This window comes from Pipistrellus kuhlii, unplaced genomic scaffold, assembly GCF_014108245.1.
Source record: "Pipistrellus kuhlii isolate mPipKuh1 unplaced genomic scaffold, mPipKuh1.p scaffold_m20_p_4, whole genome shotgun sequence".
In the NCBI taxonomy this organism is placed as follows: domain Eukaryota; kingdom Metazoa; phylum Chordata; class Mammalia; order Chiroptera; family Vespertilionidae; genus Pipistrellus; species Pipistrellus kuhlii.
Genome location: NW_023425540.1, coordinates 4,986,293 through 5,011,441, shown reverse-complemented (window position 1 = coordinate 5,011,441; position 25,149 = coordinate 4,986,293). Strand labels below are relative to the sequence as shown.

Below are 25,149 nucleotides of genomic sequence, written 5' to 3'. Positions count from 1 at the left end.
ATCGGCTGGCAATCCTGAACTGAGGAAAACGTTCCTACATGTCTGGCCTTTGCCTGCAGCCGAGAGCCTTGGAGGCAGAAGCAGGCTGGATGCTTTGGGTGGGAAAGAGAGGGAATATGCCTCCTGACTCTGGGAGGAGCCTGCTAATTTTGTAAAAACCATGTTGCCAGAGGACTTCGTCAAGATGGTGGATCAGGCAAATGCTGTCACAACTTAAATTATAAAACCGCCTAAAGACTAGCTGAACAGGAGGCCCATAACTAAGGATATAAAGACGCATCCACCTTGAGGCTGGTGGGAAGGGAGAGAGATCTTGGCTGCAGGGCTTCCCCAGAGGAGCAAGCATATCCCAATCCCACACTGCTCTGCCCGGCCCTCTGTTCTCATAACGGGAAGGGGAGTCCCCATAACAACTGGCTGAAAACCAGGGGGGTTGTGTCTGAGTGAGATGGAGAGCTGCTGGAGACCCAGACGCTGCAGGTCTTAAAGGGCCCAAATACAGACTCCCTTGCTCTAGGCCCCTGTGCAGAGGCAGCAGCATCAAGTGTCAGGGATAGGGGACTAAAGCTTCAGGGCTGGAAATGAAAGCGGAGGCAGGGAATGTTTCTTTGTTGAACCACACCCACCAAGCCAGCCCAGGTGCCAAATCTGAGCTCTCCATTCACCTGGCTAACACTAATACCAGCAACAGCTGGCCTTGGTGTACCATGTACCTCTTGCCAAGATACTCCAAGCCTGACATAAGTGGTTTCAACTTACATTTAAGTCGCATCAAGTAGCCCCACACCCAGCAAAAGCAGTGGCCAGTCTTGGCTGGGCATGTAGCCTCAATTGGGTAGCCACAAAGCTGGGACAAATGGCAGGTAGCCTCAGCTCACATTATGGTGCCCACCAAATGGTCCCAGGCCTGATACTAGTGGCAACCAGCCTTGATTCACAGAACAGGCACCAAGCGCAGCGCAAGCAGCTACCAACTCTAGCACCTACCAGACAGCCTCGAGACGGGCACAGGTGAGGGCTGACCTTGCTCTGCATGGAACCCCTCTACGGAAGCTTCAGACCAGACCAGAGTACCCCTCCCCAACCAGCTCCACAGACCACAGATGCAGAGAGCAGACTTGGCTGGCACTGGAACCCCCTAAAGCAACTTCCACTCCACAGGGTCAGCACCTGCACAGCATCTCCTCCGAGGGAATCATGGCCAGCCCTCACAGTCAATCAGCCTGAGGGTTAATCCCATCCTCTGATGAGTCAACAGCAATCAAAGCTCAACACACAACAGGAGGGTATACACAACCCACACAGGGGGCGAAGGGTGGGCACAGTGTGGGTGATCAGGAAGACTGTGCCACTGGGCCCCACCAGATACCCACTGCATAAGGCCACTCTTCCAAGACCTGGGGGTATAGCAGGTCTACCTAAAGCAGAAGTAAAGAGTCATGCCAAATGAGACACAGGAACATGTTCCAAAATAAAAGGCCAGGAAAAAAATCCAGAAAAATAAAACGGAGACAATCAGATGCATAGTTCAAAACATTGGTTAGGCCTGAAATCATAGAACTCCGACATTGCTCTCAGCAAAGGAAACCATAAAATAAAAATACAACCAAAATTTATAAATAACTTATACAACGCAACACCAACCCCCACCCCAAAAAATCCAATTAAAAAATGGTCAGAGGACCTGAATAGACACTTCTCCAAAGAGGACAACAGATGGCTAATACAAATGCAAATTAAATCCACAATGAGATGTCACCTTACACCTGTCAGAATGGCTATCATCAATAAAGCAATAAACAAGTGTTGTGAAGGATGTGGAGAAAGAAAAGGGAACCCTCATGAACTGTTGGTGGGATTGCAAATTGGTAAGCAGTATGGAGGTTCCTAAAAAAATCATAATTATCATGTGACCCTGCAATCCCACTCCTGGGTATTTCTATCCAAAGAAATCAAAACACTAATTAAAAAAGATATATGCAGCCTTATTTACAATAGCTAAGGTATGGAAGATAAGTGATCATCAATAGACAACTGGATAAAGAAGATGTGGTACTTGCTCAGCCAGTGTGGCTTGGTTGGTTGAGCACTGTTCCCTGCACCAGGCAGTAGGTTGCTGGTTCAATTCCCAGTCAGGGCACATGTCGCGGGGGTGCAGGCTCCCTTCTCTCTGAAATCAATAAAAACGTTAAAAAAAGAGAAAGAAAAGAAGGTGTGGTGTATATATATACAATGGAATGAAAAGAGTGAAATCTTACCATTTGTGACAACATGGATGGACCTGGAGGGCATTGTGCTGTGAAATAAACCAGATAGAAAGTGATAAATATGATAAGATTTCACTAACATATAGAACCTAAAAGACCAAACAAACTCACAGGTATAGAAAATAAATTAATGCTTGCCAGATGAGAGGCAGGCTGGGGAACTGAGTGAAAAAGGTGAATAGGTTAATAAGTACAAATTGGCAGTTATGAAAAAATCATAAGGATATAAAGTACAGCATAAAAATATAGTCAATAATAATAAAGGGGAAATATGCTAATTAGACTGGACGTCTTCCAGACATCCTTCCTGACAAAACTGGGGCTGGAGGGATGCCAGCCCAGATTCCAGGTGCCTGCAGGTGGCCGGGGGAGGGAAGCAGCCCCAGTACTGGGTACCTGTCAGCAGCTGGAGGAGGGAAGCCCAGGTCCCAGGTGCTGGAGGGAAGCCAGTGCTGGCAGGTGGGGGAAAGAAGACCTGCTTTTGCACGAACTGCCTCTAGTATTACAATAACTATGTATGGCATTAAGTGGGTAGTGGACTTACCAGGGTATCAACCTTAGTATCTAACCACTATGCTGTATACCTAAAACTAATATTGTATGTTAACTGTAATAAGTAAATACTATCTAATAAAAGAGCAATATGCAAATTAACCATCATTCGGCTATGCCCACCAGCCAATCAGAGAGAGTATGCAAATTAACCCCAACCAAGATGCCTGTAGCCACAGAGCGAGGAGGAGGGAGGCTTGGGTTTTCCTGGCAATGGAGGAAGCCAAGCTTTCCACACACACTGGTGGGCCCAGGCCTCCACTCAAGGGTACAAAGTTTCAATTATTGAAAGTAAATAAATTCCAACAGAAATGGTGGCAGCCATGGAGCTGGAAGAGCAGAGCCCAGGGTTGCCCTGGCAATGGAGGAAGCCAAGCTTTCCGTACACCCTGGCCAGCCTAGGCCTCTGCTTAAGGCTATAAAGTGTCAATTATAGAAGATACATAAATTCCAACAGAAATGGCTGCCACCACACAGTGAGCAGTAGGTTTGGCTCCACTCCAGGCTACAAAGTTTCAATTGTAGAAGATAAATAAACCCCACATACCAGGGCCTTCGCTTGGGTCGTCAGGGGTCATGGCCAGCCTGCAAACCACCAGAGGCCCCTCACCCAGGCTGCCCCATGCCCCAAGAGAACCCCCACCCTGATCTGGGACACCCTTCAGGGCAAACCAGCCAATCCCCACCCATGCACCAGGCCTCTATCCTATCTAATAAAAGAGTAATATGCAGATTGACCATCAATCCAACACACAAGATGGCCGCCCCCATGTGGTCAAAGATCCTGCCCCCATGTGGACACAAGATGGCCTGCAAGGGAGGGCAGTTGTGGACAATCAGGCAAGCAGGAGAGGGAAGTTGGGGGCAATCAACCATGGAGGGGAGGGCTGTTAGGGGTGACCAGGCCGGCAGAGGAGGGAAGTTGGGGGCAAACAGGCTGGCGGGGAGCAGTTAGACATCAATCAGGCTGGCATGCGAATAGTTAGGGGGTCATCAGGCTGGCAGGCAGTAGTGGTTAGGGACAATCAGGAAGGCAGGCATGCGAGCAGTTGGGAGCCAGCAGTCTTGGATTATGAGAGGGATCCCAGATTGGAGAGGGTGCTGGCTGGGCTGAGGGACACCTCCCATCCCCTGTGCACGAATTTCGTGCACCAGGCCTCTAGTTGTTTAATAAAATGGTACTAGAGCTTTGGGTAGTTTTTGGTACCGCAGCAAAACAATGTCATAATTTTGGCAATAATTTTTTTGAGAAGAAACCTTCACCCACTTGGCTATTTTTGGTATAGTATCAAAGAATGTTATAATATGAAAAGGTTACTAAATATTCCTCCTTTTCCAACTACATAACTGTATAATGCCAGATTTTTCATATACTTTGATCAAAACAACATATGCAACAAGTTGAATGCAGAAGCTGGTATGAGAATTAAGCTGTCTTCTCAAATATTAAAGAGATTTATAAAACTATAAAACAATGCTCCTCTCTTCACTAAACTTTTTGGAATGTATTTTTATGAATATGTGTTATATGTTAATATAAAAAGGAGTCACTCACTGACTGGTGTGGCTCAGTTGGTTGAATGTTGTCCCATGCAAGAAAAAGTTTGATTCCTGGTGAGGGCATATGCCCTGATTGCAGGCTAGATCCTCAATTAGGGGGTGTGCAGGAAGCAGTCTCTGCCTCTCCCTTTATAAAATCAATAAAAACATATTTAAATAAAAATTTTGAGTCACTGTAATTTAAAATAAATATTTAAACTTTTTTTTTAATTTCTAATATGATAAATATTAACAGATATATCCAGATAAAACCAAACTCTTTAGGATCCTCAATAATTTGGTGTGTATAAAAAGAACAAAAAGTTAGAGGACTGTTGCTTTAGGGCTAACAAATATGAACCCTTAATTTTATAAGACTAAAATATTCTCCCACCTTACTCTGTTATAATAGCTCACTTGCACCACTTCACAAACTAGTTTTATATTACAATTCCTTTTACCTGCCCACTCCTGACTTAGTCTTTTAAGGATATCACCATTCCTAGTATTTTTTCATTTTTTCTTGTAGACTCAATTAAAAAAATATATATATATATTTCATTGATTTTTTTTACAGAGAGGAAGAGAGAGGGACAGAGTTAGAAACATCGATGAGAGAGAATCATCGATCAACTGCCTCTTGCACACCCCCTACTGGGGATGTGCCCGCAACCAAGGTACATGCCCTTGACTGGAATCGAACCCGGGACCTTTCAGTCCGCAGGCTGACGCTCTATCCACTGAGCCAAACCAGTTTTGGCTAGACTCAAATTTCTATCTAAGATTTCCCTTCAGCCTGAAGAATATTAGTATTTCTTATAGAGCAGATCTGGCAGTCAATTCTCAGGTTTCTTTGACCAAACTGCATGTTTATTTCACCCTCATTGTTGAAGGGTATTTTTCACGTCCTTACTCTCAGGCAAGGTCTTTACTTACTTATAAGATCATTCCTCTGGTGTTAGGACCAGTTGCCTGGAGTGTTAATGAGGCAAGATCTCTCCACTCCTCTAGCTGGCTGGCCTGCCCACATTTCCCAGCATGTCCAATTTTTAGAATCCGTTCTCTCAGCTTTGGACTAACTACTTCCAGTAAGCTTCATGCATTCTTGCACCAAATATGAGCAGTTCAGCCCTTGTCCAGGGACTCACAGGGACCCCCACTCCCTCAGCATCCAGGGGTCCTCTCTGTACAGCTTCCTTTCCTTTATGCTCTATCTGCAGATTCTAGCCTGTTACTACTCTTAACTCTGACCCCTGCCTGTTCAGCTCAGTGAACCACTGTGGTCGGAGTGGGTCTAGCTCGTTATTCTGGAGTGAGGCTGAGATCCTGTAAGCAGAGAGCTAGGTATTCATGAGACTCACCTGCTGAGCTTTCTTTCTCTTGGGACCTCGGCCTTAGGCTGCATGTTGTCCAATGTCTAAAAGCAGTGGCCTCACATATTTTTTGTCCACTTTTATGGCTTAGGCAGGCAGGCAAGTCAGGTACCAGTTACTGTCATAGCTTGAAGAAGTCTACTTGAAGATGTGAGGGAGAATGGCTGCACAGGTAAACACCTAGCTGCAGCCGCACACAACAATTTCAATAAAATACAACTAAAATATAAAATGGACATTACCCAGAACTACAGGGAAGTCGACTGACTGGAAATTCTACGAGAAGCAAGGAGAAAACCAGAAGGAAGAGTGGAGGAGCTGTAAAAGCCTAAGGTATGGAGACACACAGAGCGCGCGGAGAGGACTGAGCCAGAGAGAAGGGGCGGCTGATTGCCTGGCTGGCGTTCCCTAGCAGGAAGGAGATAAAAGCTCTGACTGTGCTGGGCCCCAGTTCCGACTGCTCTGAACCCCAGTTCTAGGCCAGACCCCAAGGACCCAGGCTCATCCATAGGAGCTGGGCTGTAAGGCAGAACCCCGGGGGAGCGGCGAAAGGAGGTCCCAGAGGTGCGCACATTGCGCGCAGTGAAGGGATGGTTGGCTGTGCCGTGGGATTGCCCTGGCGGGAAGGAGACGGGGGCTCCAGACTGCTCTGAACGCCACCTCCAATCTCACTTCCAACTGAACTGAACCCCAGTTCCGGGCTCATTGGGGGAGAGCCTAAACTATTTGGTAGCAAGCGAAAATCGAGGGCACCTTTCTCTCAGAGGTGCAGTGAGTACTGAAGGACCCCGAGACTCAGGACCCTGAAACTCCGCCCCATCAGGGAAGCTGCGAAAATGCAACAACGAAATAGATCACAAACGAAAGAAATGGAGGACAAAAAGCGACTGGATATAGAGTTCAAATCTATGCTTATAAGGTTTTTCAAGAATTTCCTAGAAAAGGTCGATAAGACCTATGAGGATATGAAAAGGGATCAACTAGAATTAATAAGGAATCAATGAGAAATGATAAGGGATCAACAAGAAATAAAGAATACATTGTCTGAAATAAAAAATATTATACAGAGCCCAAAAACAGAATGGAAGATCACAAGAATCAAGTCAAAGATTTGGAACATAAAGAGCCAGAAGACACTCCTCTGCAGAAGCAAGAAGACAAGAGAATCCAGAAAATTGAAGATAATGTAAGAAACCTCTGGGACAACTTCAAGCGAACCAACATCAGAATTATGGGATCCCAGAAGATGAGAGAGAGCAAGATATCAAAAATATACTGAAAGAAATAGTGACAGAAAACTTCCCCCACCTGGTGAAAGAATTAGACTTACAAGTCCAGGAAGCACACAGAACTCCAAACAAAAGGAATCCAAAGAGGACCACACCAAGACAAGTCATAATTAAAATTCCAAGAGCAAAAGACAGAGAGAAAATATTAAAAGCAGCAAGAGCAAAGCAGGTAGTTACCTATAAAGGAACACCTATACGATTGTCAGCTGATTTCTCAACAGAAACCATGCAGGCCAGACGGGAATGGCAAGAAATATTCAAGGTGATGAATAGCAAGAACCTACAGCCAAAGATAATCTATCCAGCAAAGCTATCACTCAGAATTGAAGGCCAGATAAAGAGCTTCACTAATAAAAAAAAGCTAAAGGAGTTCATCACCACCAAACCAGAATTATATGAATTGCTGAAGGGGGTTCTTTCGGAAGAGAAAGTAAATAAAGATAAAAATTATGAACAACAAATATTTAACTTTCAACAAGTGAATCTAAAAACCAAGAAAACTAAAAAAAAAAAAAATCTGATGAACATTATTAACTGGTGAATATAATAGAATCAGAGGTATGGAAGGAGTGAACTGATGATTCTTGGGGAAAAGGGGAGAGGAGGATGTGGGAAGAGACTGAACATAAACTGTGCACCTATGGATGAGGACAATGTGGGGTGGGGAAAGGGCAGAGGGTGGGGTGAGAAGGGGGGGGGGAAAGGAACATTTGTAATAATATGAACAATAAAAATTTATTAAAAAAAAAAAAAGTCTTGTCTCAGTGTTACATCCAGGAATTGAGGAATGAGGGAGAGTGGAGAAACAAGCAGAGGACTGACAGTCCTAGGCAGTCTCTGCCTTTCGCTTGAATATGCTCTCATAATCTTCAAAGCGGCAGTATGATTGTTTCGCATAGTGTGTCCAACATAGCAGAAACACCAAGTGAGTGTGCTTCCAACCCTTTTGCTTATAGAGGATTTCATGTCTAGACTTCATGTCCTCCATACATGGATGAAAATCAGTTTCTGTATATAAATTTTAAGCACTGACCATGCTCAGGAATATCTCATTAAAAGGATTTCTCAAATGCAAATCCCTATTCCACTCCTACCCATCTTCATTTCTTAACGGCTCTTCGCTGCCCGCAGAACATTCTTAACACGGCCTACAAAAGTGTGATTTGCCCATTTACTTCATCAGCTTCCTCTTTTTACTCTTTGTTTTCTGCCACTGGTAGGATGTGAAGCACTTAAGGGTGAGATGCTCTTTACCTCAAGGCCTCTGAATATGCTGTGCCATCATTTCCCCATTCTTCTTGCATCCTGCATCTATTTTTTCCTCAGACTTCGGAACTCAACCATCATATCCCTACGGAATAAAATGCTGAGAGCAACTGACAAGTTATTTCTCAATAACTCAGCCTACATTCTTTGGTAGTGATCACATCTGCTCCATGGCGGGCTTTACCTGAGGAATTTCTCTGGGAGGAGGCAGCCCTCCTCAGCCCTCCATACTACTTCAGTGCTACACACTCTCATGATGCGACTTTCACTTTTGAGCACTCAGTTCAACTGTAATTAAATATAGTCTGATAATTGTGTACTTTGTGGTTTATTTCCCAACTCTGCCACTAGAACACTGCTTTATGGCCAAGTGCCCAGCATAGTTCACTGCTCATAGTAGAAACCTAGCCATTACTTCTCAAATGATTAAATTTGAAAAAACTAAAAAAAAAAAATGATAGAAACACTATCAATACCAACTGCTCCTCAAAACTCCCTGTTAGGATTAGAGGAAAGAACGAACCCACTGTTTTAAGTCCAGGAAAGGAATGCAGATGGTAGCCTGTGATTTTGCCATCTCACCAATGCCCAACTCAACCTCTTCACTTCACTGATTCCTTCCCCTGGTCATGCTCTGCACTGTGTCCACATCAGACACCCAACACATCCCTTTCTGACTCCATCATCCCACTGCCCCACTCCTGCTACTTGCCATGTACTTGGCTTCTACTTCATGGAGACTCTGAACCTTGATCCTTCCAGTTTTTCTTAATTCAGCTCTTCAATGGTACCCCCAGCAAACTCCCAGTGCTGGCTCAATGACACATTACTGTTTTGGTTGTGCAGCTGAGCCCTATGGAGAAAAATGATGATGCAGTTTGACATCATCACAATTCTCCACATTGTAGACAGTGAATGATCTTTCTGAACCATAGCTCCGAGCCTATTATATCCTATTCAAAGCCCTTCCAGACTCTTGAATGTGGCTTTGTAGGCCCTTTACCATTGGCTTTTCTCTCCAGCATTTCAATTTCTGTTGTCTCTCTTCCTGCCCAACCAGTCCTCAATTCTCATTCTCAACTCCATCACAATCTGGCTTTCCTCTCATCCTCACTGTAACTGCTTTACTTACAGGTTTCCATTTAAATCCTAAAGGGCAGGATCATGCATTTTCAGTCCTCATCTCACTGTTGCATTTCACACGTTGCTCTCTATCTCCCTCTTGAAACCAATTCCGTAGATTCTTCCCATACTCCTGTCATCATTTACCCTGTCTTACCCACAAACTCGTTTTCCTCCCACTACGCCTTAAATGTTGGTAGTCTGCAAGTCCCCCCTTTGGCTGTGCTTACTCTACAGCTTACATGCTGGTGAGCCAAATGCAGCCTCGGCACCCTAGTGTCATGCTTGTGCACATTCCCACCGTCTGGACATCACCAGAACAGCCTGCAGCTATTCATTATCAACATATTTAAAACAGAACCTAGTTACCCAACACAGAGAAACCAGAGAGCTATCCCGATGCTTGTTTTCTTTACATTCTTCAAGTCCTATTTTTCTTTCCTAAATACATCTGTAGTCTCTTCATCTTTACTACCATTATCACGCTAGTTCTGATTCTCACAATCTATGAGACTACTGTATTTGTGTCTTCTTCTCGATACCCTCAAATCCTTTATGTTGCAGCCAGAATGAGCTTTCATTAATCTCTTACATTAAAATTTAAGTCCTCAAAATTATATGCTTTGCTCCTTACTTTCTATTGCTTCACTTTTTGATACTGCACCACCCACACCCTGGTACCTCTACCCTATATTTCTGCACATTCAAAATCCATCCCCAACTCCCCACGTAACTAAACATTTGGATGATCCAAATATGCACAAAAGATAATTACAAAGTTTTAAAAATAAGCTCCCGTAGAACATGCTAAGTGATTTTATTTACTAAACTTTATATTACACTTATTTAAAAAACACATGGCTTCAGACTATGTCTTCTGACTTCAAAGTTAATATCCTTTTCACCAATCCCCATTTTAGCCTTTCTACATCAAGCCAAACAGTAGTTAAAAAATAGGACGCATAAAATATTGCATTTTACCTCTCCATTTATCAAACAGGATAGGAGGGAGCTCAAAATCTGAGAATATAAAAGTGGATCTTTTGAAAAGGTATAAAAGAACTACATTTAGTCATTACAGCCAGGTCTTTCATAGGTGACCGAGTAAGGACTTGCCAAATGAAAGCTTCCTAACAAGAGCAACTGGTCTGGGAGATATCCTGAGGATGCACCTGGCTCTGGTACTAAGTGATGTGTAGTTTGTAGATATCAATTCACGTCTTGAAGCCTCAACTTCACCTTCTTAAAAAGAAGGGTTTGGTACTATGCTATTATGCCTGAAACTAATATAAAATTATACACACACACACATATATATACACGTATACACATATACATATATATAAAGGGTTTGGATTAGAAGCTTCACTTAACCTGTAGTCCATGGATTTCCCAGTAAAGTCATATATGGAACTGGGGTGTCATTTGATCATGAATCCTTTAATTATATGTAGTTTTTTTTGGATTTGTTCAGTTTTTTTGTTTTGTTTTGTTTTTTTAGAGAAAGGGGAGAGGGGAGAGAGAGATGATCAATAGAATCATCCATAGGCAACTGTCTCCTACATGCCCCCCCATGGGGGTCGAGCCCACAACCCAGGCATGTACCCTTGACCAGAATCAAACCTGGGACCCTTCAGTCCACAGGCTGATGCTCTATCCACTGATCCAAACCAGCGAGGGCCAGATTTTTAAGGAGAGATTTCATTAAATTCTCAAAGAAGTTTGTAAAATTTAAGACCTTCTGGTTAAGTGGCTTCTCGGATTCCTCATATGATTCTATAATATACAGAGGTGAGGGAAAAGTAGGTTTATAGTTGTGAGTATGCAGAACAGTTTATTCTTGTACTGGTTTCCATACAAAAAACTGTAAATCTACTTTTGCCCCAACTTGTATTTTTTGATACTACTATGAAATATGGAGATCCCCTATTGGCTTAGCCTTTATGACAAACATAATTACTTTGTCTGTTCTTTGTTTCAGGATCTAAATCTAATACTGGTAAGCCCTTAATTATAAGCAAGTTACTATCAAGACAAACTTATACTGCCATGTCTTAGCAGAAGAAAGGCTATTGTTGAGGGTGAATACACTAAGACTATATGACAAAGTATTAAACAATGAAAAAAGTCACAAATACAAACAAATGCAAAATTCCATTTTACAAAAAACCTGTAATGCCTATAAAGTAATTACAGCCTGTAATCCACTTATTTCAAGCAGTTGTTAACATAAATTTCTGACTAACAGATCTTGAATCACAGGGTAACATGTTATTTAAACTTATTTCCTTATTTTAGTTCATCTTTGTGGAGCATTTGCCAACTAAAATTCAGAGGATTAAATGTTTCTCACCATCTTTCTGAAAACTGAACCTACCTCACTTCATTAAGTCCGTAATGGTACCTCTGTCCTAGTTATGCAGGCTCAAGAACAATGCATGAGTTTGGAAGAGAGATGATGTCTCTCAAACCTATAATAAATTAATGTAAGAAAAAGAATTACAAACCAGAAAACATCTGTTGTTCCTCTATTTAAAATCAACTTTTTTTTTTTTTTTTTTTTTTTTAAGAACCCAGGGGCAAAACAATTTAGTTTCTTCATGAAAAATTTGCAAAGAATAAAAGGTAATGAAGAAACCTATGGATTAAGACCTAAAAAACCCCCCACAAAAAACAACAAAAAACCATTTTGAGAAAATTGAACATTTGAACAGGTTTTTTTTGGTCAAATATTAATATTTAAAGGTGTATTTATAAGTGAAATAATATGGGATTTGCTTCAGAAAAACATGAGGGAGGAGCCTATGGGGCATAGCTCAAATAAGTTTGGTCCGAAGTTCAGAATGACTGAAACTCAGTGACGGATATGTGGTGGTTCTGTAACAAAAAGCCAAATAGTTTACTAAATTCTAAACAGGAAAAACTGTGTGTGTATACTATGTGTAATTTGAGCAATTAAATAATATACAATAGTCTTACAAAGGAAGGGTGGGTGATATGCAAAACACATGGGATTTTAGGACCACTTGGTCAATAAACTATGCAAACTCGAATTTGGTCAGTGACCTTTCTATCATACCAAATTTACATTTAACTGTTTTTCAGATAGGACCAATAGGTCAAGAAGTGCATTTAGAAAAATCTTCAAATAAATAAAAATAATGTGTGAAATAATATGCTTTCCATGACAAAAATTAGCTAAGGGATTAAATAAACTTTAGTTTTAAAATGAGCAAGGCAAACAGCGAAAGGTTCAAATAAGTAGGATTTTTGTAGAGTGAAAATTACTGTTGAGTGTTTCAAATTACATTATTTCAAATGGATGACCTGATGGGTTTTATATTCGCAAAAGTAATGTTCTTTCCAGTTTCTATCAATATTTCTGAAGATGCAGGCCTCTTAGACATTGCAATTGTAACCAAAATGAGTTCCTTGTACAACTAATGGTGGTGTGTGTGGAACTAGCTAAGTTTACTTCCTAAAATGAGCATAGGACAAATACGCTTACTCTTTGTAAGATCTACATTGCACAAAACATTTTGACTTACCTGTGTTCATGACAAACTACAGACATCAAAAATTGCCTGTGCGCTTCCATTACCTGCTAACAATGGAAATCCTCGACATCTGAACAGAGTAAGCTGTATCTTACTTGTCTCTGAAACACATCTTTCTTCCCCGAGTTAACTAAACTCTGTTCCTACATTTGTATTTTGGTATGGATTTTCTTAACTACCCAATTACTTGTCAAAATAATAAATAAATAAAACACTAAACTTTCATATTAATAAAAAGGTACTTGAAAATTTTTATATAAAATATAACATTATCTTTTCAGTATCAGTCAATAAAGATATGGCTTACTATATCAACAAACTATAGAGTAAGATTGAACTTTGTAAATCTCAAATATACTTGGAAAGTTCAATTTTGAATATCTGACAACAAAAGCCCTAACTTAATTTTGTGTTAAGATCCCAAAACTCATATTTGAGAAATCTGTTTTCCGAAAACTTTGGTTTGTGTATTTAAATGTTAAGTCTTGTGAATTATATGAACATTTGGCTTATATTAACAGTTAAAATACTGTAACTTAGAATATGTGGAAAATTCTTAAGCACAGCAATTCATCTGTGACCATCATCTATGATACAACCTTACTACTACTGTGTGCCTAGTTCCTAATGCTCACTCAACATATATCCCCAAGTAGATATATTTTGAAGATCCTGGTTTCCTCTCAACAGGATCATCTCCTTTGCACTTGATATTCTATTAGTTTAGAGTAGTGAGATGTGATTACTCCAGCCCCACATTTAAATGTCTATTATAACACGTACAGGCAAATTATCGAGTCCTTCTGAGCCTGTTTTCCTTATCTACAAAATAGGGATAAAATATTTAACCAGCAGAATTTTTGTAAGTAAACGACAGCAGGCATGATTACATGTTAGGCTCGTGGCATTCAAAATGGGCTTTTTTACCCACATCTTTATTCCTCAGTAGTCTATCTCAACTTTATATTCTTATATACTTTTTAACTGGTATTTTAATCTCTGATAAATCTTATTGTCTTCAAATTCCACAGGAGGAAAACCCAATCAAGTTTTGTCCCACAGAGCTGTTTAAAAAAATAAATATTACCACCATGAAATCACTAGAAAGAAATTGAAGCATACAAAGAATAAACTATAGTTTCTTTTTATATCAAAATGTACTCTTGAAAATGTGTTTGGCACAGTGCTAAATCATATAGTTAATACTAAATATTGCAGGATACAATAAAACCCTGGAGTTAATTGTTTACACCCTTTTATGGGAATGAAAATAATAGATACCAATTATTCAGAAGTCAGCCTATACAAACTATATAAACAATATTTTATGTTTCGCTTTGAAAACCAGTGATATAATAAATTTTACATAAAAGACTGCAAAATAATATAAATGGATTTAAACAGATCTTTACAATAAGAAATTCAAATGGAAACAGACAAGTAACAAAGAGAAGTAAAAAAATTTATTGCAGTATTCGCTCCACCAGATTGCCTGGGGATCCCTTTTCTTGTTTTGTTTTCAGGGTGACCTAATACATCAAAATCTACATTTACAAAAACTCCTTCTGCAGATAGGTCATAGATACTGCATGCTTTTTTTTTTTCAACAGAATAAATTATATACCCAGGAGATTCTGCCATTTTACAGCCTGGAAAAAACAATGCTTCCCTGGAAACTGGGCTAAGCTAAAGAAAGCCATCCGCTGCTAGGTTAAACTCCAAGAACACTTTATTAAGAACATTAACAGACTAATTTCCAACATTCACTTGTTTATTTTTTAAACAGAAAGTTTTTCCAAGATATAAACAATTTCTGTTAAACTATAATACAGTGGGAGTAAAAATGAACTGAGAATCTGTTTCTGCTGCACAACAGCGAAGGGAGCTCCCACAAAAATGTCTGCCCAACATTTCCTTCTTTTGTTCCTGCATCCCAGGTTCCATTCTTACTCTTCATAAAACTGATTTTGTTTTTTTGCCAGAATGATGATATTTCAAGTTTTTCTGCCTTTTAAAAAAATTCCTGTAAATTTGGCTGCATGTACAAATTCATTAGCTGGAAGTCCCATCCTTGGCGGCATACAGGGATCGTAAAGTCTGAACAACTTTATTAGTCAGCTTATTAGCACTCGTTAGAGCAATTTTTTTGTAAATAATGTCTGACTCTTTAATAGTGTCTACCCAAGGCACCAGTTTGCGGCCATCACGGCGCTTAGCCTCAGTCCAGGAGCCGCTGTAGGAGCCTGCCATCCACTGAACACTGAAGCCACTGCTGGTTTTCTGTACTACTCTTGCAATTTGTGGTCGATCTTTGTACTTTGGACAGCAAATAGCGATGACATCCATGACGTCAACACTTTCATTCATCTGTGCTGCCAACTCGGTAGAGTCTGAATTTCGTTTTGACCTTCTCAATGACTAAAACATTGGGAGGGGGGAAAAAAGACCAAGTGTTATACAAAATAATTTTAGTGAAATTATTGTTTTTATTGCTTTTAATCCCTTGACGCCGGGAGTTGGGATTTCCCAGCACACTTCCATTGCCGGCAATGAGACGCACCGTGACCGCCAGCGCCAAGGGGTTAACATATACTTGTAAAACCATAAAACTCTTAATTTGTACCCGTGTCTTTACTCTTATTGATATATAAAGTTATATATATACATATGAACCATAAAGCTACATAAAACTTAGCAACAATAAAAAAGGATAACACACATTAATACAATCCAAATAAAAATTAATAATCCTTTATGCTGATAAATCTCATTTCTGTTTTTTTTTCTTTTTTATTGTCTTTATGTTAAACTTTCTACAAAAGGATGTATAAATGGTTAAGTAGAGAATCTATCTACAAAACGTTTTCTCTTGTAAGTATTACATTACTTGGTGTACATTTAAAAGACTGACATATATAAGCACATAAAAATCATTTTACGTAATACGCTGCGAAATACGTTGACTCCTCCTCCGCCTCACCCCTGAAGTGCCTCCTCCTCTATCCTCCCCATCACTTTCATCATCTTCTGTCTCTGCTGCTGCATTATTTTTAGGGCTGCCTCCTCCAAGCAGCGAGGTAATTGCTTTGTTCCGAGCATTTGTGCTAGCTGACACCTCCCCTTCTTCTTCCTCTTCGTCAGGGTCCAGATGTTCCATGAGAAGTTTGAACTATAAAAATAAGGTATTAATTTTGAATTTTAAGTAAATATTTCAAACAAGACAGCCAAATCACTAAATGTTCTTTTCTTTAACATTTCCCCCCCACCATGGGCCCTAGAGCCAGAATTTGGTGTGGGTAAATATATAACTATTGCCCAAGTCTGGGGCTGGCAAGCATTTTCTATAAATAGTCAGAGAGTAAATATATCCATCTTTGCAGGCTATATAGTCTCTTTCACAACTATACCATTGTAAAAAATTTACTGCAATAAAATTTTCACAGCCATCATAGTGTGAAAGTAGCTACAGACAATACATAAATGAATGGGCATGACTGTTTCAATAAAACTTTATTTATGAAAACAGGCAGAGGGCCAGATTTGGACTGTATGTAAGTCAGAGGTGGCTGATGCTGGTCCAAGTCATCAAGCAATCAGCTGATTAATTAATAATGATGGACAATTTAAAATCTTCTGTCCCCTTTGTGCTCTGCCAAGTCAAGAGGATACCAGAGGAAGCAAAGGAAGAATATAAAATGAGAACTAAAATAATATTTTACTTAGAGTATATGAGTTACAATCTATGCATAATACGAAAACTGTTGTATAGGTTTCATTCTTGGTCAAAAAAATTCATTATTAGTTATGTTTAGCTCCCTGCTTTAAGCAGAAAACAAAACCTTTATTTTTAAAAATAGTCTCTACAAACATTTTTAAAACATTAAACATATTCACTGTAGTGAAATATACAGAACATAAAATTTAGAATTTTAATAATTTTAAAGTGTTCAATTCATTGGCATTAAGAATATTACAATGTTGTGCATCTATTACCACCATTATTTCCAAAAACTTTTCAGCAACAGAAACTCATACTGTATCCATTCAATAATTCCCTACTCTCAGCCCTGGTAAACTATATTTTCGGTCTCTATCAATTTTCCTACTCTTAAATGATGTAAAAGCACATTTAATACACAAATACTCACATACTTGTTAAGTGAATATAAAATAAGAGATACTCAAACGTACAGATATATATTTCTGTAAGAATACATGAAAAAATAGGGATATCGGCTGCCAGAATAAAGAGAAATAGAATGGCTACAGAGGGTAGGAGGATGACTTTTCATAATTTTTCTTTTTATAAAATTTACACCATATAATAATCTATTGAATTAAAAAAATACAAAAATGGGCATGGCTTTTTCCTAAAAACTTTCATTTCCACCAAAATAAAATTAGTGGCGAGCTGGTACTTTCTAAGAACAAATAATTAGGATACAGTGCATGAATGGGAAAGCAAGCTTATAGGAACTCCTTAAAACCAGACAGAAAAATAATCTTGACAGTTCATGAAGCTTACTTTCAATGTAAGTAGCTAACTCACTCCCAAAATGTACTGAAAATAAAAGCCATTATTGTCCTGGTCAGATAGCTCAGTTAGTTGGAGTGTTGTGCCTATATACCAAGGTTGTGGGTTCAATTCCCAATCAGAGCACATACAAGAATCAGCAAATGAATGCATAAATAAGCAAAACAACAAATCCATGTTTCTTTTTCTCTCCCCCTTCCTCTTTCTATAAACAAACAAACAAACAAACAAACAAACAAATAAAATGCCCTATCCAGTTTGGTTCAGTGGATAGGGCATCAGCTCTCAGACTGAAGGATCCCAGTCAAGGGCATGTACTTTAGTTGCAGGCTCAATCCCCAGCTCTGGTTAGGGCACGTGTGGGAGGCAACTAATCAATGTTTCTCTCTCTCTGAAAGTCAATGGAAAAAATATCCTTGTGTGAGAATTAACAACAACAACAAGTAAATAAAAGCCATTATTGGAAGAAAATACATTCTGGTTTTACTACTCACATCTAGGTACTGTTTTACTATACTCCTCTTCACATCTTCAGTGATTTTGGAATTAGCCATATCACTGCGCAGGAAGTCCAGTGTTTGTTTGGGATGAAAATGAACTCCTGTTTTTCGGTTTATCGCTTTATCATATACTTTTGCAGATTCAGATGGAGAATATTTCTGAATTTTACTGTTTGGGAAAATCAAACCATTAACTAAAACATTTTCAGGCATTTACATTTAAATTGCTTCTAGTTAAAGTTTATTTACTAATAAACTTTTTCTCATACAGATTTTAACCAGTGAACTAGTATACAAAGTAAATATAATTTTAAAAAGTGAAGTAAATATATAAAGGCAAAAATTAAAAAGAATACTCCTCTCTTGTTTCTCTCAGTATGTGTCTTGAATAGAGGCATCATTTAAATGACAGCAGTAACTCATGTCTATAATACTTCTTAACACCATGATTGTGATTATACACCAGTTTTAATATAATTACTCAATACCACACAGCTGGCTTATCTCCTACCTTTTTACCACCTCACCCCCAAATACTTATTCCCTACACAGCAGCAAGAATGACTGTTTACAAACCTGTTCCATATTAACTCTGATTAAAAAATCTTTCAACTCCTTAGCATTGCTCCAATACCTATAAGGTTTTAAATTACTTTGCCAACATTTAACATCAAAATACTTGTCATAAAAGTCTGAATTATATAGCTTCTTTTAAGAGTGGAAGCTGTGGCCACACTGTGCCCCTCTTTTCGTGGCAACAAGCTGATGAATATCTGAGTCCTTTAGATGAAACGTGCTCTTGCCAGATTGCCTCTGACATTACACCAGGTCCACTGAACTTGTTTCAGTATCTGTCCTCTATGAACATATGACTTTGAGATTCCTAATGTAAGCTTGCAATGAATGTGGCTTATGGCCACTATTCCATGGGTACAGGTGGAAAAGAGATACATACAATGACTAATAGTGAATACAATTATAGGACATTCACAATAAATAGTACTTTTCTCTCTCTTACTTTATAGAGTGCATTAAAGATTGTTTCTGAGGAAAGGTAGGGGAGGGTGGGGGTAAGGGAGAGAGATCAACCAAAGGACTTGTATGCATCCCTATAAGCCTAACCAAAGGACACAGACACTGGGGGGTTGGGGGATGAGGGCATGAGTGGGGGCAATGGGGGGGGGGTAAAGACACATATGTAATACCTTAATCAATAAAGAAAAAAAAATACTGTGATTCTGTTAGAACTTAGTCTAGTTGGTCCACATCTAATCTTCATTCATAGCTCTTTAAAAACTTAAATTTGTAATCTATTTTAAAATTAGAGTAATTCTCCAATAAGATCTTTTTAAGGAGCCCTAGCTAGTTTGGCTCAGAGGATGGAGCATAGGCCTGTGGACTGAAGAGTCCCGGGTTCGATTCCAGCCAAGGGTACATGCCTGGGTTGTGGCTTGATCCCCAGTAGGGGGCATACAGGAGGAAGCGGATCAATGATTCTCTCATCATTGATGTTTCTATCTCTCCCTTTCCTTTCCTTTCTAAAATCAATTAGAATATATATATTTTTAAAAAGATATTTTTAAGGAAATCAACAAAATAAGTCCTTTAATTTATAATGCATTATTACCAAGTAAAGGGATGCATTTTTTCCTGTTTGATAATAGATTGAACAAATTATGGTTTATTATACAACACAATATTAGTCATGAAAGGAGCATTTTAAATATTAAAATAAACATGCAATCAAAACTGGGTTTCATAATTTATGATTTGAACAAAGTTTTTTCTTTCCTTGCTTATGTAACCTTACCTATCAGAAAATCCACAGAGATTCTTCAAATGTTGTTTTAACATCAAAAGCAATAAAATACCCTGGGAAACATTTGCAAACTCAATTAAGGGAGCTGAATTTTCTGGCAAACATCTCATCACTGAATTTATATCATCATCTGCATCTGAGTCTGAATCTGAATCTACACGTTTCCGTGACTTCCGAGGCCTGGAGACTTCTTCTTCACTCTCGCTTGACTCATGTTCCTTACTAGGTGAAGGTTTTCTCTCTTTCCTTTTGTCTTTTACCATAGACTGAAATAAAAAGAAAATTATATTTTTAAAAAACAAAATACCACTAACAAATACACATATCTGCATTTAACAGCTTCAAAAGGCATCCTCACATTCATACTGTATACAATGAAACCTTCTGCCTTTCCATAATGACTCGAGGTGATTATGGAAAAAATAACCTTGGGAGAAAAACCTAGTATTTCTCCCAAGGTTATTTCCATAATAACCTTGGGAGAAATACTAGGTTCCAAGACTAAATAAAGTAATATATAATCCATTCCTCCAAAACTCCCTCCCCTCCAAAAAAAGGGGATAAATGAACTGTGTGGAGTTTTTAACCAACATATTAATACTATAATTAGTAATATAATTAAAAAAGTATTTTAGATATTTCTTCTAAAATATCATTCAAAGGTTAATAATTTTCTTATAGGAAAGTAATGAAATAAATTATAGAAGTACGAATTTGGTATATAAGTGAACCAACATAGACAAAAAGCAGTAATTATAATTTAATTGGGATGAAATACAGTAGGCTTGAATGCCCCCAGGTTTTATTAGTCTTTCTTTCAAGAATTTTTCCATGCCCTGGCTAGTGTGGTTCAGTTGGTTGAGCATTGTCCCATATACCAAAAAGTCGCCAGTTCAGTCCTGGTCAGGGTACATTCCCAGGGCTCGATTCCCAGTAGGGACCATGCAGGAGGCAGCCCACCAATGTTTTTTTCCCTCTCTCTCCCCATTCCTCTATCTAAAATCAACAAAAACACATTTAAAAAAACTTTTCAGCAATAGGCAATTTTTCTTCAATACTTAAATTGTTTCTTTGTACTTTATGAAACTTATCTATTTAAAATAAAGGGAAGTCAGTTGGGTTTAAGAGAGGGAAAATATTAGATTACAAAGCAATTATTCAAAATGCAACTGTTAAAATAGGAGAAACATTTATAAGCATATGCACAATAGTAAGTGAAGTAAAATAAGATAACACAATAGTTCAACTTCCTGGGAAATTAACTTTTCCAACTTCAATGTGCATATTAAACACCTAAGGATTTTGTTCAATGTGATTTTGTAAAATGAGATCTACTTGAATCACCATCAGGTATATAAAAATATTCCGATTAATTTATAAAAAATTTACTAGGTGCTAACTATGTGCCCAGTACTACAACAGGTGCTTTTATAATTAAACTACACTTCTTCCTAAAAAAATCCAAGGAGGAGAAGATATAAGGTTTATAACAAACTTAGTAAAGTTTTAGATACACAATACACCAACTTAATTATGATGCTGGTTTTCAAGAATAAAGACATTAGTAGTAGTATACATTTCCCATGTTTCTTTGTAAGCTATCTATATATCTCCCAGGGTATTTTTGTGATCTACAGCATTACCAGATTTATAGACCAGCAAGGTACTTTACAATGGGGCTTAAATGAATATATGAAAGGACACCAAACAATTAAAGTGAGAGAAATAAAGGAGTGAGATAATGGCATCAACAGAACTATCCATATATACAGGTAAGTATATATATCCCACTCAAATGATCTGAAATGGGATGGTTTTAGGTGTTTCTTTCTTTCTTAAAAAAAAAAAAAATTTATTGATCTTTGTAGAGAGGAAGGGAGAGATAGTTAGAAACATCGATGAGAGTCATTGATCAGCTGCCTCTTGCACACCCCCTACTGGGATATGCCTGCAACCAAGGTACATGCCCTTGACTGGAATCGAACCTGGGACCCTTCAGTCCCCAAGCTGACGCTCTATCCATTGAGCCAAACCGGTTTCGGCAGGTGTTTCTTAATAGAAATGAAATGGCAACCCACTTCCTCTCCCCAATTCAAGCACTGCCCAGATTTCAATAAGAAAGACTTTATATACTTGTGAAAAGATAAAAAGAATGAGAAACAAAACAGTGAAAACAGCATGCTGGCTGAAACCGGTTTGGCTCAGCGGTAGAGTGCCAGTTTGCGGACTGAAGGGTCCCAGGTTCGATTCTGGTCAAGGGCATGTATCTGGGTTGTGGACACATCCTCAGTAGGGGGTGTGCAAGAGGCAGCTGGTCAATGTTTCTCTCTCATCGATGTTTCTAGCTCTCTATCTCTCTCCCTTCCTCTCTGTAAAAAATCAGTAAAAAATAAATAAATAAATAAATAAATAAAATTATATATATATATATAAAAAAAGAAAGAAAATAGCATGCTGGCACTTCGACACATACATGAAGAACAGCGACGTAAGTAGCTTACCTCCTTGAATGACTGCAATAGGTTACTACCAGAAACTGAGAGTGTAATGTCTATGTGATGCATTATAAACAACGGCTCTTCCTGTGTCTGGTATGGAAAACAGGCTAGATTGTCTGCTATATACAAGAGCATAGTCACTTCTGTTTTCTGTAAATTAAAAAAAAAAAGGTACACGTTTAGTGGATAATCTAGACATCCATCCAAAAAGCCTTTTTAGAAAAAATATTATATAATACTTTGATCTCAGTTAATGTTTAAGAGAAAGAGAGTGGGGTAGGGTAAGGTAAGAAAAGGAAGAGGGAGCAGAAATGGATTTTATAAAATAATCTTATTAACATTTTAAGAGATTTCATGACTTACACCATAGTACTTCAAGAAAGGAAGAGGTGAAATTTTTTAGGGCATCCAAGTGGAATTCCCTTTATATTCTTACTAATGTCCTAGTCCACAGATTCATGCGCATTAACGAAAATTAATTAGAAGGTAGCCCTCAGGGTGGGCCAGGGCGAGATGGGCCAGACATGCCCTGGAGCCAACTTCCTGCAGTTCCTCCCCTTCCTCCCCAGCTGGTTGTAGCTGGGGCGGTGCTAGGGCTCAAAGGGCATCTGTGGAGTGAGCGGGGGTCCCCCCAGCAGGTGGGGTCCCTTGGCCTGGCCTGCAGGGATCCGGGCTGAAAGAAGCTTTCCAACATCCCCCAAGGGGTCCCAGATTGCGAGAGGGTGGCTCTCAGGCGCACACTCCAGAATCGGGCTGCCTCCTCTCTGCTCCCGGGGTGCGCCATCTGAGAAACGTCACTGCCAAGTCACCATAGCTCGGCAGAAGTCACCACAGCTCGCAGCTCTTGCATTAAGCGTCTGAGACCTGGTGGTCAGTGTGCGTCATACATACTGGCTGGTCAGATGGTTGAAAGGTTGCTTAGCCTTTTATATATAAAGAGTATATGGGATCTTCATGATAAACCCATACCACATTATCAAAAATTTTATATATAAAAATTCATAATTATCATTGTGTTTCTAAGTGCTTAACCTATATGGAGAGCAGTTACACAGTTTCTGCCCTCAATAAGTGGTAATTATAGTACTAATATGTGGGTTAAAAACTCCACATAGTTCATTTACTCATAAAACACCTACAGTTTCCTTCATAAATTTAGAATATCAGAGTACTTCTGACGGTGCTACCAGTTTCACACTAGAGAAACTGAAGTAGGCACAACTTAAAAAAAAAAAAATTATGGTTACTACTAGTTGTTTGCTTTAAAAAGAAGTAACAGAGACTTCCAGCATTTATGATTATACATAATATAAACTGAAAGACATGTTAACATTTAAATTCCTTTAACACATTTACAGCTTTAAAAAAACGATAAAAAACATTCTCTCCCATCATCTCCTTTATTCTGTCATCCAAACAGCAGAAAACTCAATAACACAACAAAAATCCCACAGGTCAGATGGGATATACTTGCTATTGGTGTTCATGAGACTCGTACTCTATTTTTGGTTTTTAAATATGTATCAACACTTACATGTTAAAATTGGGGAGATGCAGTCATAGAACCCCACCTCACCTATTGAATTTAATGCTGACATATATACATATACATATACATATACATATGTGTGTGTGTGTGTGTGTGTGTGTGTGTGTGTGTGTGTATGTGCAGCTGCCTCCTGCACACCCCTTACTGGAGATGTGCCCGCAACCAAGGTACATGCCCTTGATTGGAATGGAACCTGGGACTTTTCAGTCTACAGGCCGAGGGTAAATCCACTGAGCCAAACCAGTTTAGGCTGTTTCCCACACATTCTTATCTTTGTATCTTTGTGTTTTTACCCTTCCCTTAAATAGTAAATCCATCTAATCTAATCTTCAGTAATTTGTTCCTCCTTGGATACCCTTTGTTGAAGGTAGTAATAAGGAAGTCCTGCAGGATCAGAGCTGGATTTAGCAATTTACAAGCTAAGATGACAGAACACCAGCCAATGGCACCCAGAAGGCAATGAAACCACAGGAATGGAGCTCAGGTGGTAAATAGGGCAGCATCACTGACACCAATCACCTGCCACTCAGGATGTGCTAACCTTAACTGTTATCTGTTTCCTTTATTTTGTGTGCTAGCTCCCTAACTGGAAGTAAGATCCCTTATTGGCAAGAGCACTGTATCATATCATTTTGGACTCTTAGCACAATATCCCACAGAAAATCAAAGCTTAATGCTGATGATATGATGGTTGTGGTGATTAAATTATATCTATTTCTGACATATATGTTTGTAATATTTTGTAAGCTTCATGTGGGCACATACCACATCTGTCCTATTTACTACTTTGTTCATGTTCTAGTACAATGGTTACCAGACAGCAGGTGTGAATAGATATTTGTGTATACTGAATGAATAAATAACGAGGTAAGTTCAAAGGATAAAATGTTCTCTTTTCTTGGCTTACAGTTCTGGACAATGATACTTGTGTAATAGCCTAAAGGGTCAAGTTATTTTTACACAAATGTGAGCTCTTCAAAAAGGGAATCTCAACAGCCAAAACGCTAGAATAATTATTCTAACAATATTAGAATCTGACAAAAACAAGTAAAATTTCACTTATTTATTCATCTATCTATTTATCTAATATAATCTATCTAATCTACCCCCCTAAATGATAGTTTAGTGATACAGTTTATTAAAGCTATGCTTTGCCCTGGCTGATGTAGTTCAGTGGTGGAGTGTCAACCGATGAACCATGAAGTCACTGTTCAGTTCCCACTCAGTGCACATCCCTGAGTTGTGGGCTCGATCCCCAGTAGGGGACATGCAGGAGGCAGCCAA

The 25,149-nt window shown here is 39.0% G+C and overlaps 1 protein-coding gene across 7 annotated transcripts in view; it reads right to left on the bottom strand.

Moving 5' to 3' along the window:
- Nucleotides 1–14,406: 14,406 nt before the first annotated feature.
- Nucleotides 14,407–25,149, bottom strand: part of NIPBL (NIPBL cohesin loading factor) — a 157,541-nt gene continuing 146,798 nt past the window's right edge. For 6 of the 7 annotated variants that reach the window (XM_036411015.2, XM_036411017.2, XM_036411018.2 and 3 more), the window contains 5 exons: nt 22,320–22,466; nt 19,810–20,084; nt 17,994–18,168; nt 15,946–16,134; nt 14,407–15,383 (listed from right to left, as the gene is read on the bottom strand). In XM_036411015.2, the coding sequence (XP_036266908.1) occupies nt 15,018–15,383; nt 15,946–16,134; nt 17,994–18,168; nt 19,810–20,084; nt 22,320–22,466 (1,152 nt within the window). In that variant the 3' untranslated portion in view covers nt 14,407–15,017. Of the gene's footprint in view, nt 15,384–15,904; nt 16,135–17,993; nt 18,169–19,809; nt 20,085–22,319; nt 22,467–25,149 lie in introns of all 7 variants that reach the window. The other variant, XM_036411019.2, reaches the window with a different exon arrangement.